Genomic DNA, 14,828 nt, shown 5'->3' with positions numbered 1-14,828 from the left:
TAAAACGCATTGAATTGCAACAGGACACTCAGTACTGCATCTCCAGCCAACCCCCACCCCTTGTTTGCTGTATTTTCCACACACCTTTTTTAGATGTGCATACTAATAAATCCTCTCCTGATCACTTGTTTTATCACCAAACTCCTCAATAATGCAATCCAAGTCATTATTCTGTTACTATAACATCTCAAAAAGCTCTCCACATGTTCATGATATTCTTTGAGCGCTGGATGCAGAAGCAGCTATCTTCTTTATTTATGTTCATGTTATCTCTGTAGTGCATAAGGATATGAGATACACATTTGTTCACTCCTACACAACTATGAAACCTAGAAAATATAATCCTTGATTTTATTTCTAGGTCTGAATCTTCTAAAACAACACCTGACTCCCCTCACATGAGATTATGTCATAAACGTGACTGAAGTGAGTCATCAAAATTTGACACCAAATCAAATGACCCTCCTTCTAGACCTTTTCAGGATCCTTCACTTTTTGAAGCTAATCAACAAGTTGACCGTCCGTTGAACTTCACTGCAGTCCAAAATACGAAAACACCTATACAATATATTCATTACACACATTCATAATAGACACCATAAAGACAAAGACAATATCAGTTGTGAGAATTACTGTTCAAGAGTATAGTGCCGATATTGATGCATGAAATGTGTAACAAAAAAGGAAAAATATGCAGAATATTAAAATGTTTGCACAACTACAGTATATTGTATTGCATCCTATGATAAAAAAATAAAAATAAACAAAAAAAACCCCATGTCACCCCCATGCTCGGACACTGCCTCTTAGGTCCAGCTCGGGAGTCACAGGGTATAACATGAATTCTGGCTGTCCGATCCAAGGCTGTTGTATCCTGGGGCTGGATCTTCTGGCTGAGGTGGGGGCCACCCTCGACCTGGCCAAGAAGACCCAATAAATCGGTCAGAGCTGCCTGCGACTGACCAGGGACCAGGAGGCGGAGGACCAATGTGAACCCGGTCCCTCCCAGAAGCAGTTAACAATGTCATGTTTTCACCCAGGGTGTCCCATCCACCAGAAGAGCCAGTGAGGGCCATAACCTCCCTCGATCTGCATCCCACAACACCCCCACTGCAAGAGGGGGAATGGGTTGTCAGCATACATGAGTGAGTGAAAGTAGTTTTGTACCACTTATGTCTGGCAGTGCTTGCATTATGAAACAGCCTTTAAAGGAGCTTCAGTGTCTGCCTCTGTCGCTTCAGGTAAAGAACCCATAACGGTCTTATAAACGTTAGCACCATTACAGTATTATTCATTGTTCTAAAAATGAATACATTTCCTTTTGGCACTGGCTATTTATTAATATTAACAGACGTGTATTTTTGTATTAAATTAATTTAGTAATCTCTAATACAGGTATTACAAATGTATTTTTAATGAATTGTTTAATTATGTAACTATTTTACAATTGATACATTAAAAAATATATTATACATATTTGAAAATGTTGAATATATTCCCTTTCATTTGGAAGAAACGACATTTCACTATTTTTTAAATCATTTTTTTTACGCCTTTCGATAGTTCCCACCAGTTCGCAAGAGAACTACAAACCCCATCTTCCACACAGCGCACCCATGTAGGACATGCAGGGAGCTTTTTCTTTGCAGGGATGTCTGGGGGATGCAGTTTTTCAGTGACGTTTTAAACAGGAAAACACATTTGGAAGAACTACAAATCCCAGCGTCCCAAACGTAGATCAGCTGCTTCGGAGGAATCATAACAGGAAGCAGGTGAAGAGAGGTAAACAATGAAGGATTGTTGTTTTTCTGTAAGAATATTCAACCTTTTTACGCTGTGCGGATCTCTGATCTAATCATATTTTACACATACTACATCGCTAGTCTCTGTGTGGTCAGTTTTTTTTGTTACTATTAAAAATATATTTAACATTTTTGCTGTTGACTAAATTAGAATTCGCTGCCTGGCCTGGTTTAGATAAGAATTGAAACTGGGCTCCAAAATGGATGACAACAAGGTAAGAAGAATGTATTTACTTTAGAACTTACATTAAACTGACATTCCACGTAGACTGCTGCTAGTAGTGTAGGTGCTGTACACTAACGCTATTATTATATTAGACGAGTCACAGGTATATTACAGTACAATTTGAATATGGTATAGCAAGGCGTTCTTATGGAAAGTACACATAGTGTCCGCTGCTTGAGTTTAAGTGTCCTGGCGCTAATATAAACCATACGTTTCTGGTTTCAAGTGACTTTTATTTAGATATAATTATTAGTATATGTACTTGTACATTAAATGCAGTTCTAGCTTTGATATAACTTATTTGTAAGGCTAATTTATTCCGCAGTGGAACCTGCGTCCCAAAATATCTTCTTCCTTAGGTCAAAAGTGCAATTATTGGGGAATCACTTAGCTAAATGCATTATAAAAAAATATTAATGTTTATTCTAGTGAGGTAGAAAAACGCGTAAGTGTAATATTAATCAGACTATACAGTACGTACTATCCACATTGTAAAATTGACACAACACAATGTCAGTTACATTAGACTTGGAATATTATAGCATGAGCCAAATATGGATACAAAAGGGTTACGTTTTAACTAACAAATGAAGATTTTAAATAAATAAATAAATAAATAAATCTCCTCATTAAAACGAAAAGAACGCAAAGACGACTTATTTTGTGTTCACTATTAACTATGGTGCTGAGCTGTGCACAGGCACTGCTTCAAAAAATTAAAATCCAAGTAGAATATTTCTTTCGAAATAGTCTTACAAAATTTTAATTGGTATTTATTGGTACTTTTTTAAAATTTATTCTGAATTAGATGGAAAACAAAAGTATAATTTGCCCTGTATTGCTATAAAATAAACTTGGTACCCCATCAAAACCTATTGAAGAATATGTGTGTGTGTGTGTGTGTGTGTGTGTGTGTGTGTGTGTATATATATATATATATATATATATATATATATATATATATATATATATATACACACACACACACATACACATACACATACATACATACATACACACACACTCTTTCATTTTTCATCATATCTGTCAGCATTATATTTTTCATCACATCAACCAGAAGTGTACAAGACAACAATATTGTTTGTGACTAATTTCTTTCAGATGGTGGGAGGCAAAGTGAAGAAGCCAGGAAAGCGAGGTCGTAAACCAGCCAAAATCGACCTAAAGGCGAAATTAGAGAGGAGTCGTCAGAGTGCACGGGAATGCAGGGCAAGGAAGAAGCTACGCTACCAGTACCTGGAGGAACTGGTCTCCAGCAGAGAGAGAGCTATCTGCGCACTTCGAGAAGAGCTGGAAATGGTAAGTTCCTTTTACAGAAAAGAAAATAGTGGGATACTACTACCAGTGTGACTGCTTTACCAGAATTAATTTGGACAGAATGCATTTGGAAGACATATTACATAGTGGTCTTTATATAGTTCCATGGTACTGCAGGGTATTAGCAGTGTGTATTGGTTTAAACTGCACCAGTGTTGTCCAGTTGAAATCACTGACTAGCCACATGCACTAATGTTAGTAGAAAACATCATACATAAACTTGCACAATACAGATAAATGCACTTTAACATTGTAAAAAAAAAAAAAAGTTGTTTATGTAATGCAAACCTGGGACCCGATTTTGATAACACAGGGGAAAGCGCAATGTCATTGTAGAACCAGCCCGTGGCTATTCAGCGTGGGGGCTTTGATATAGAAGCCCTAGGAGTTTGCTGCCACAGGCCCAGGGCCCCTTTTTATAGAGCCATCTGGAGGTGTGGTGTGGTTCACCTTTCAAGGAACAGCGTCCAAGTTCCCTGTCTTGCCATTTGGCTTCTCTCTAGCTCCCTGTGCTCAAATATCTGGACGACGGGTTCAATTCTGCCCAGTCTCCTGCACAGGCAGAGGCCCACACAGAGCTGGTTACCTGCCACCTCCAGCAGTTGGGCCTTCCGGTGAATCACGCGGAGAGCCACCTCATGCCTTCTTAGACAGCCTCCTATCTAGGTGTGTGTTAGACTCCAGGTCCATGCTGTCCACTCTGTCGGTCACGGTAGTAATGTTCCAGAAACTTATGGGCTTGATGGCAACAGCTTTCCAGACTCTTTCTTTGGGTCTCCTGCACATGCGCCCTCTGCAGGAGTGCTTCAACAGCAGTGTTTTTTAGCTTGTGTTGAACTGTGACTAATGGTTGATAATGTCACATCACTGTCTAAAGTGTAAGAACAGTTGCCTTGAGTTAATAACTGTTTTTGATATAAAGATATGTCTGGACTAATTTGTTGGATTAATTTTTGAGCACCCAGCACACAAGAAAAAGTGCTGAACTTTTGACTGAAGCAATTTTTGTGCACACAGCACAAAGGAGAGTATTAAGCTCTTGCCTAGTGAACTTTAACTGAACACAGTACAAAGGGGCCTCCACATTATTGCAAATTAATCAGTGCAGTCCGACCAGGATTTATGGAGAAAAAGGAAGTTGGGGACAGGAGAAAGATGGATAATTTAGACAATTTATTCATCCCCGGCAGGATGAGGAAATCCATTGTCCAACACATATAAGACAGTTATAGGTTAATATCTTTCTTCGAAATTCCAATATAAACTGGTAACTGGCAATCAGAATTTGAATTAGTTCGAACCTACTTAGCTCAGTAAGAGTTGGTTGGACGCTTTATATCTCTGGACGGCAAGAAGATTCTGTACCCTGCAATAAAGAAAGTTCCATGTTAAGGACACCTGCTTATAGGAAAAAGAGATGTCTGCGAGTCAGTTTATCTATGCGTCAAAAGAAGAACCATTCCAGGCTTTGAAACAAGCACCTGTTTTCAGTCATGAAACAGCAGCATATTGAGAGACTGTGTCAGCATTTGGGTGAAGCATTCAACTTAGAAGAAACACACATGCAGTGTGCGAAACCCCAACTTTGGTTTGAAGCTCTGTTGCAACAAAGTGAATAACTGAACAAGAACTGTAGGTTTCTTCTGCAGACTTTCGTTTCTCCACTTCTTCAAGGAACCATTGAGTATATTTTCAGTACATTTCCCGTGTGGAACTAAAGTAATTAAGTGTGATTGCAAACACATAAAGTTGATAAAATAAGTATGTTAGTGATGCACAAGGTGTGTGGAAACCCTCTTGGCAGGGAATCCACATGAATGTTTTAGCACTGCAGGCAGTTTACCCAGCCTTGCAGCATTTTTTGCTAAATGTTCGAGGTAGACCTGTGCTTGTCCGTACAGGCAGCACACCAGCGGTGGCTTACATCAACCACCAGGGCAGCCTCAGGTTGCCCAGTCTCCATTACATGGCCCGCAAGCTTTTGCTGTGGGCACATGAGAACCTCCTCTCGCTGTATGCAGTACATCTGCCCCGGGTGATGGACTCTGCGAAGGACCTCCTCTCAAGAGAGTTCCCAGTGCCTCAGAGTGGAGGCTCATCTCGAGGTGGTCAGCCTTTTTTGGGAGAGATTTGGGATAGCAGAAATAGATCTCTTTGCCTTCCAGGAATCAACCCACTGTTCCCACTGGTTCACCATAGTAGGAGGCAGAGACCCGCTGGTGGTAGATGCCTTGACACACCAGTGGCTGAGGCAACTGCTGTATGCCTTCCCACCGCATGTCTTGCTCCCGCTTTGTCTGAAGAAAATCAGACAGGACCGGGCCAAGGTGCTCCTAGTAGCCCCTTATTGGCCTGCCGTGGAGACTGCCCAAACACCATGACCTACACGCGGGACCTTATGGCATACCTTTGGCCGCGTAGAAGGACATTGTTCCTCACTGAAGGTTAAACGTGGTGCTCAATGCACTCATGAAGCCTCCATTTGAGCCCATGCATTCAACTGAGCTGAAATATTTATTGCTGAAAGTAGGCTGTTTGCTTGCTAACACCTCCGCAAAGCAGGTGAGTGAGATGTATGCATTCTCCATAGCGAAAGCCTTCTTAATTTTTAGAGGCCAGGACAACGGTTATGCTCCGAACCAATCCTGCCCTTTTGCTGAAGACAATCTCGGCATGTCAACCAGACTGGAATTGGAGGCTTTCTATCCATCTCCTTTCCAGTCTGACAGAAAGCTGCAGCTCTATACGCTCTGCCCAGTGAGGGCCCTGGCGTATTATGTTCACAGGTCAAAAAGTTGGAGAAATGTAACTGTTAACCTTAAAGGTCACTGCATCCATGATTGCAGCAGGCTTGAATGAAAATGATGCTGAGATCTGTGAGCACAGTCCTTTAGTACCCTTGGGGGCGAGCATGACTGCGTCACATGCTTAGCCTAGCAGCTTTGGTATGGAATATTCAGGTTTCGGGGTCTTTAGGAGGTAAACACCCATTAGGTAATGGTTACATTTCTATTTCAGTGAACTAGGGTTATAATTATATATACTTACGTTCCTGCTATGTTTCACCACGACTCATTTCCTCCTACTCCCAGCGCCGATGATTGTGCTCAGAGTAAGCCTGCCTGAGATGTCTCTTTTAAAATTCAAAGACAGCACCTAGAGCCGGCTTTGCGCCGCATCAAAATCACTTCATAATGAAATGTTAATGACATCTCGCCTCAAAAGTTATGTCAACCATTGCCACTAGCCCTAAAAGATGGCACAAAGCATTGCTCAAAAAATTACATTCCAGCAGAAAAAAAGTTATTCTTTGAGCTTCAAAAATTTTGTCCAAATGAACTTTGCGCTGACGCCACTGCTTGGCAACTTCATGAAAATTGGGCCCTGATATTCAAACAGGGACAACACCAGTTAGTGGTAAAATCAACAAACAACAGAATAATATGTTCTTTTAATACGTTTATGTTTACATGTGTATTCACTTAACAGACATCTACTTAACAAATAATCTACCACCATGCAGTGTGAAACTTTACAGTCTTTCACTGTCAACAAAGTTTTTTTAATTCTGGCATGAATTTATCAGACGGAACACATCTTCTAGAACACATCTTCTACACGATGCAGCTTCTGGGTTTGTGTCCAGCAGATGCGAGCAGTGCTTTGACTTCATCAGAGTGATTGCTGAGAATGCTGACTCGCACAACGTGGTGTTTTCACCCATATTAAGGAAGATTTTTACACACGACTTGAGTGAGGTGAGGTGAGCAGCATGAAAAGCAAAAAACTTTAATCAGAGATAACACCTTGCCTGGGACTATAATCCCACAATTCACTGCAGTGATGAAACATTTCTAAAAAAACTAAGGAAAGAGAAATACTCATTAATTGGGGTGTACTGATACTCATCATAATTATCATGTACATCAGACCACACAGGGAATAACATGTGTTATCATTGCAGAAAAAGATGAGCCAAATTACTTGTATGTTCCGAGTATAACAAAACTTTTTTTTTCTTCTCATATGCAGTATGGTTTTGGGGCAAACCATTTCAGCCTGAAATAACTAGTTGGCAATTATCGGTTTTAGATATGTATGTTAAATGCATAAAAGCAATTTATGCACTCCATGGAACATCAGTAATTTATTCTCTGATTTTATTTCAGTACAAGCAGTGGTGCTCTGCAATGGATCAGGGTAAGATCCCATCAGAAATCAAGGCACTGTTGACAGGGGACGAGCATAACAAAGCACCACAAAGCACAAGCAAGCCACCCAAAAATGGAAAGAATAATGGAAACAACAATGGTCCATGTAAGTATTTATTCTGCATGAGTAAATCCATCTCACTTGCTACACAGTTGAATATGTGTTTAAATGCACTGGGCCATATGCATAAAAATTACAGTCTGCTTCATCCTGGCAGTAATTGCATTTAACGAGTATTTTTTCTGATGTTTCATAAATGGAATTTACTGTCGTAAAAATGTCAGGATCGTGACCATAGGATAATGTGCCATTGAAGAACGGTTTTCTCAGTAGGATTTTTTTTGTCTGATTTGTAACTGTATAATACCATTATTTGACATTTTTCAGCAGTTATCATGTACATCAGACCACACAGGGAATAACGTGTTATCATTGCAGAAAAAGATGAGCCAACTTACACCCTGTTCAAGCTTACATTTTTATACTGGTATTCATCAGTCCAGATGAGCTGCGCACTTGCTGTTTTTATGTATAAAAAAATCTGAAATACTAAATTTAATGCTGAAAAATATGCATAGCAATTTTGCTGCACAGCTTGTCTGTCTCCCCTCTCACCTCCCCTAAAACTTCTACTAACAGCTACATCTCCCAGAATACCTCTTCATTTACTAGAAAACTGACACAAGAAAAAACAACCCAACCAACATTATCCAATCTGTGGCTAGCCCTGTTGTCTTTGCAGCCAATCATAGTAAGAGTAAGACAACTTCAAAGCAACACAGGTTGAAGCATAAATACCCCAGTCCAGCTACAGATCTAACTGGAACCGTCGTCGGAGGCAAATGCTGAAAAAAGGCGCCTATAATAGTAAACAAACTGTTTTATAACTTATTAATGCATTTTCTTATTGTATTTATCTGTATGGCTTATATTGAAGTGTTAACATGTTCACTGAGTTTAAGAATTTAATGTTAAAATATAAGTAACGTAATATCCGCTTGATACCTCAAAAAAAGTGTGTTAAGCCGGTGAAGAACTTTGTAGAACACACGTGTGGTTGTACAGTAGTTAAAAGTAACATTACAGTTGAAATGGAAAGCTCTTTTTTTAATGCCTAAGCCTTTACCATTAAAGATTGTACAGTATTTCTGGAGATTACTCATGACTTCAAGGTAATTTGCATTTTACTCTCTTAATGTTAAAATTTGAGAGTAAGTTACTCCCAGACCCAAAACCTTATCTGTAGCGGTGCTGGTATCGCTGCGTGACAATATCGCAACGTCTGTTCACACTGGAGTTGTTACCACCGTCGTATCGTTATAATTGGAACAGGTCAAGTGTGGACAAGTGGATCACTACGACAACAGAATGGACGAGTCTGAGGCATGCGCACACTTACTGGATATTCTGTTAGCAATATTCTCATCTCCACCTCTTTACTAACATCCAAGTTAATTAATCTAAGTTATATTATTGCACCCGTTTACTCTAGTACTATGTGAAATGCTCATCTGTGTTTTCTGCGCATGCACCGTCTCTGGTACTGCATTCAGAATAGTGAATATTTTTATATAGGTTATGGTATGTCATCATTACCCCGGGTTATGTTTTTCATCATGGGCAAGAGTAAAATGGATTTCACAGGTTTTTTATATTTTCAAAGAGCGATTAAAATAATCTCAAAGCAGCTGAATCCGTCACTGCTCCACTGAGGCTTTGCAGTCACGTCACCCCAGCATGCTACGCTGACAAACTGCCGGTCATAACAACCCTGGCAGCTAATGCAAAACCAATGTCTTCCACACCAAAATGTAATGTATTTGTAACCACAGAGCACATGTCTCCCCTTCAGTCACAAGAATTCTAAAGATATAATGGCATGTGCCAAGTACTTGGAATTCTATGACCCCTACTGTGCACCCCCGGTGCTTTTTACTGTCCTGAAAGACAGCGATAAAAGTAGTTAAAGTTTTAATCTATTGCTGATACTAACCTTTTTATTAAGTGTTCACTAGACAAACATGTGTACTGAGATGGAGACCAATGTGTCTTCTTCGATGGTTATGAGGATCCATTTTTTGCTGCCTTGTAGTGGCTGAAATCCACTTTGCCCTACTGTCTGCTGAGCCAGCAAAGTTGTCCTCTGTTGGTGCACCCAAAAGCACAACACACATGTGACATTGCAAAATCGAAAGTTTATTGACCGCGCTTAGTTAACTTGTCTGCCTGCCAACGTTTTTTGAATGCCAGTATGGCCGCGCTGAGCTGTAATGACCTCACATGAAAAACCTCAATAGATGTCAATAGAAAGTCTTCTCCTGAGCTCTCTCGTATTGGGGCTTGTTAAACCAGTGTATTTGTATTTTAATAATGCGCCACTAGGTGGTGAACGTAATTTTCATTACTATTCAGTCTCATTCAATACCTGCATGTTCGTTGACTGCATTGCTGTCTAAGTGGCCTCTACTTGTAATTTTGCTGAAACAAAGTGTTGACATGCCATTAACAGAGATGACACACACACCTAATAGATAGAGATGTGAAAAACAAATGGCATCGGCATTTGCTAAATAGGCCGCATGGACAGTAGGTACGAAAATCGACATTCCTGAACAGTGTTTTTGCATTATTTTTGTGTAACAGCTCCCTGAAGTATGGAAGCAATGGCAAAAAGGTACTTCTTAATCACCATACTAAAGACAAACGACATGTGAAATTACTCACACCACAATCAAATAATCAAATCCTGCCAGTTGCTGAGCCAACCACAGATACACATACACAAACACACATGGGATGGCAAAGACTTAACAGAATTATGCAACTCTTTAAAGAAGACTTATGTTTAGTTTAATATTGATGAAGCACCAGCCTCTCCACGAACAAGATCATACATATTGAAATTCAACTAAACTTTGGCACAGAGGAGCAATCCACACCTCCTTGATATGGCTGGTAAATGTTTTCCAATGAAAATAGAAATTGTACAAGTGTATATTATTAACAACAATAATAATACACATCCGTTGATTTGTACTATCATTATGAATCCATTATTATTATTATTATTAGTGAAACATGTCTTCCTGTGTACTCTGGGATATGTAAAAGAAAATCTAAAGAAATTTCATCCTTCAGTTTTAGACTGGTGAGAGTATTCTGCTGCAAAGCACTGCTCCGTGCTGCAGCTTTTCTGTATTTAACATAAAAAATAACTAAAAAGATACCGTCTTTTAGTCTAGTTTAGAATCATCTAGTTTAAAAACGTCACTGTTAGTCCTGTAAATAATCTGTGGCGTCATCCTAAGTATTTATTTCTGTTTTGTATTTATAATGTAGAAATGCCAACCACTAAAATGTGCTAACAGTTTGAATAGCAAAAATGTCAAACCATATGTAAACAAGTCAAAAATACCTTTTAATAAGGGTTTTGTGCAAGAGGTACTGTTCAGTGTATTGAGTTTATTTGTGAGACATGTTTTAAAAAATCTTGATTTCTGAAACCTACATATTCTGATATCTGTTTCTGACATTATTGTGCACTGTGTGTTTGTTTCTGTAGGTTTTATAATCAAATGCATATTTGTTTTGTGTAGAACTGCAAACTGCTAAAATGTAATCATAGCGGTTTAAATAGTAAAAATAAGGTTACCTAGGCTGGCTACTCAGAACAAGACAAACCTTTGGATTCTGGGGGCCAACTGGCAAATAAACAAGAAACCCATAAAATAAGTGATGTATTATTAGTTTTAAATTATATTATTATACTGTAAACAGCACATCTAATATTTTGTAGAGAAATAATAAAAGTTGTTTCTCCTAGAAGCAGCCATATTTTTTTATCATGTTCTGTTTAATTTCTGTTCATTTCTCAAACCTGAAACACAAGATAATTGAATTGTATTCCAATATATAATTAAATTTTATACCAATATGTAATTGAATTGTATACCAATATGTAATTGTTTATACTTTATTTTTCAGAAGGAAGATGTTTTTCTTAAAGGAATTGAAGAAAGATTCTTGCATATGCAGTATGTGGGTTAAAAAAAAAAGGCAACATGCTTCCATATTTTATATTAGAAAAAAAAATATATATATGGGATAATGCAATGTCTACTATCTTTAGTAGATTGCATGGTAATGAGTTTAATGCTGCTGAAATTTGAAATGTTGTCATTTATTGTGTCCTGCTATAATGAATGTGATTTAAAAGGAGTATTTGTTACTGTTTTAAGAGCCTGGTTTTGGTAATTCATAGGTACCCTCCAGCTATCTAAATATGGACACCTCTGTATTACTAGCTGTTTCTTTCATTTTCACTAAATAATAATAACAAGGTGAAAAGAGGTGTTACTATCATCTGCTTTTTAGATCGTTAAAGTAGACCCATGCAGTGAGTGTAAAGCTGCTCTTCTGAATGTACCACATTGCTTACAGATCCGTTAGCTTTTCCCCATGTACCTGTGAAGTTTTCCTCTCAAGATCATTTGGTCAACTTTTGACTACTACAAGATAGCTTGATCTAATATAAATGGTAAACAGCTAGGTTCATATTATTGAATAAAATACACCTCCACGTTGCTGTCTTAGTTCAAACAGTAGCAATTTGAAATATTTCTTTAACGGGGATAGGTGGTGCTGTGCCTTTTGAAAATATAAGTAAGGTAACACTTATGATTATATTATATTGTTCAAAAGTTTGAAGCATTCCAAAACAGTTTAACTCTCTTGTGTGGTCTGTTTGGGGCTGTAGTAAAAAAAAATAAACCCACAAATGACTGTATATTTATGTAGAGGGCAGGATTTGACCACAATTTCTGGTACCTATTGTTACACAATACTTCCCTTGCAAACGAACATATCTGATTTCATTGACGTCACCAGTAACTGATCAGTAGCACCCTGCTACTGATTTGATATCAGTGTGATACCATTGGTATGCTAAAATATGAAAATGTTAGCAATGTCATTGTTCTACCATTGAATGATAGCACACAAAGAAAAAGTGTTTTGATAGTAACTATTGTATTGTCAGACAATGACCATTCAAGATAATTTGATAAGTCATGGCTAAAATAAGCCGTGTTGTTTTGGAATGCTTGAACAGTCTTTTTTTAACAGGCGGGATTGCACGAGTAGGATTCTCTGTATTTGCTGTTTGATCCAGTACATGCATTTATATTGTGGCTTTAGAATACTTTGATTTTGATGTCAATGTGTGTATCATTTTTTGTTTTTGTGTGGTTAATGGTAAAATGTTAATGCACTTTTCAGCGTTTTGAGTACTGTATTTATGTTAACATAAATGTATTTTTATATTGATTGTACTTTATATCAAAGAGAGGACTCTTGTTTTATGCTTTGTATTCTTTCCTGATGCCTTGATCCATTACAGTAGAGCTGTGGTCTGCGTCTGAGTAAAAGAAGACCTTTTCTGTGTAGAGAATAGCCTCATTGCTTCCTCTTGGGGGTTGTGTATAAAGGGAATGGTGGTTGTTCCGTTGCTCTTCAATCTTGCAGTTTTGTTATAAGACCAACTGATCCAGTATTTTTTTGGGAGATTAACGTTACAAACCATTTACACATGAGTGTACAATTACTTAAAATAATCCTGGGTATCTGGTCAGATTACTGTATTGGGTGCCCCAAAAGTGCTGAAATTGAACCACTGCTAAACTGATTTATCCACATAAAAAAGAATGGTACATATGTTATTTGAATTGATGTGCCCCGTTCACAGAATATCATACATCTATTTAAGTTGTCAGATGTTTTTGATAAACTTAATAAAGTTTGGTATACATTTGGAACTTATTCTAGTTTTTCTAAAAACTCTTTAACCATAAACACTGAAATAAAGTCATCCCCCACCCTCCCCCACCCCCCCCCACCATCTTTACCAGAGTAAAGTGTTCAATTCACCAACTACCAACCACCATCCAAAAAGTGATGGTAGGTTTTTCACTACTTGAGAACCAGAAGAACTGAGATGAGGTTCCAGAGCTGTAAGGGAAATCTCTCATGACGTCTGACTTGAGCCAATGCCGTTGTCCCTTCCACTTCCTGAGCACTAAATTCAATAATACATAAAAAGTATATGTTGCCCGAGTGGTGCATCCAATAAAGGTGCTCCACGTGGAGTGCAGGATGCGCCCTGTAGCCTGGAGATCAGAGGCTAAAGTCATTGCTGACCGTGACCAGGGGTTCCAGGGGGCGGCCCGGGTAGGGAGAGATTAGGTCGGAAGGGGAATCCATGGTTCACTGCACACCATAGACGTCTATGGCTGATAGGGCACTTGCAGGTCTACAGTGGAACCATTCAGATCAGTGTTGACCTCCGGCACTAGAGGTGTGGTGGCTGCTGTGGATCTGCACAGCGAAAAATGATGGATTGACATAAACACGTTTCGGGGGACGCATGTTTCAGCCTCCGTTTCCCGAGTCACTGGGGGGTTGCAGTGGTGAACCGGGATAAAAAAAACAATAATTGGGCATTCCAAATTGGGGAGAAAACCGGGGTAAAAACCATTGGCAAAGACTAAATAAAAAAAAAAAAAACATGTATGTAGCATGTATTCATTTAAAAATCGATTTTGTTCTACACAGACTATGCTGGATAGTCAAGAAGTCTTAATACCAGTCTGGAGAAAGGAACAAGTCACCTTCTTTTGGATTTTTTTTTTTAAATAAGTAAATGAATAAGCTGTCCCTTAAATGATATTTTTTACAATGGAATGTAAATGTATTTAAGAGTATATTGTAAGTGGCAAATGTTATATTTTTACAAGCATTTAAAAATGTTATGAAAATATATATTTTTTGCTGTTTAGAGGAAAGAAAAACTGTAGAATTATATATTACAGTTCATAGCATTAAACTTTGTTTGAAATTAACACTTTTGTCTCATTGCTTGTCTACCACCTAGTCTTAGACCAAAGACCTTTCTTTGATAGGAAAGACCAAAATAAAAACCATGAAGAAAAAAATAACCGTTTACGTCGGAAGAACAAAACATTCTTACGAGACTTGTTGTTCTTTTAATCTTCTGGTTTTCACTTTGACTCCATTGAAGCCCATTTATCCTTTGATAGTGTTATAAGCCCAGTGGTTCCTGTGCACAGCAGGTGGGTTCCTATTACATCTAAAGCAATATAATTCATACAGTAGAACTAATTGGCTTCACCGGAATGCCGACATAAGAATGTTTTGGGTCATTCTATGTCAAATCAACCAGTATTGAAACATGT

General features: G+C 38.4%; 1 protein-coding gene across 2 annotated transcripts; it reads left to right on the top strand.

Annotated features, from left to right (window-relative positions):
- Nucleotides 1–1,763: 1,763 nt before the first annotated feature.
- LOC121318531 (cAMP-responsive element-binding protein-like 2) lies at nt 1,764–13,436 on the top strand. 2 transcript variants are annotated; one of them, XM_041255293.1, is made up of 5 exons: nt 1,764–1,782; nt 1,954–2,017; nt 3,151–3,348; nt 7,536–7,683; nt 11,563–13,436. In XM_041255293.1, coding segments are annotated over exons 2-5 (363 nt in total). In that variant the 5' UTR covers nt 1,764–1,782; nt 1,954–2,002; the 3' UTR covers nt 11,565–13,436. The 2 variants fall into 2 exon arrangements, with proteins under 2 accessions (XP_041111227.1, XP_041111226.1); XM_041255292.1 differs by lacking the exon at nt 1,764–1,782 and having other exon boundaries at nt 1,789–2,017.
- The last annotated feature ends 1,392 nt before the right edge of the window (nt 13,437–14,828 follow it).

Source organism: Polyodon spathula, chromosome 7 (assembly GCF_017654505.1).
Source record: "Polyodon spathula isolate WHYD16114869_AA chromosome 7, ASM1765450v1, whole genome shotgun sequence".
Lineage (NCBI taxonomy): Eukaryota > Metazoa > Chordata > Actinopteri > Acipenseriformes > Polyodontidae > Polyodon > Polyodon spathula.
The sequence above is the reverse complement of the archived record's forward strand: the minus strand, read 5'-3'. Positions and strand labels throughout refer to the sequence as shown.

Coding starts and splice junctions, on each gene's coding strand:
- LOC121318531 (XM_041255293.1), top strand. Junction 3,349..7,535: donor TTCGAGAAGAGCTGGAAATG/GTAAGTTCCTTT, acceptor ATTTTATTTCAG/TACAAGCAGTGGTGCTCTGC.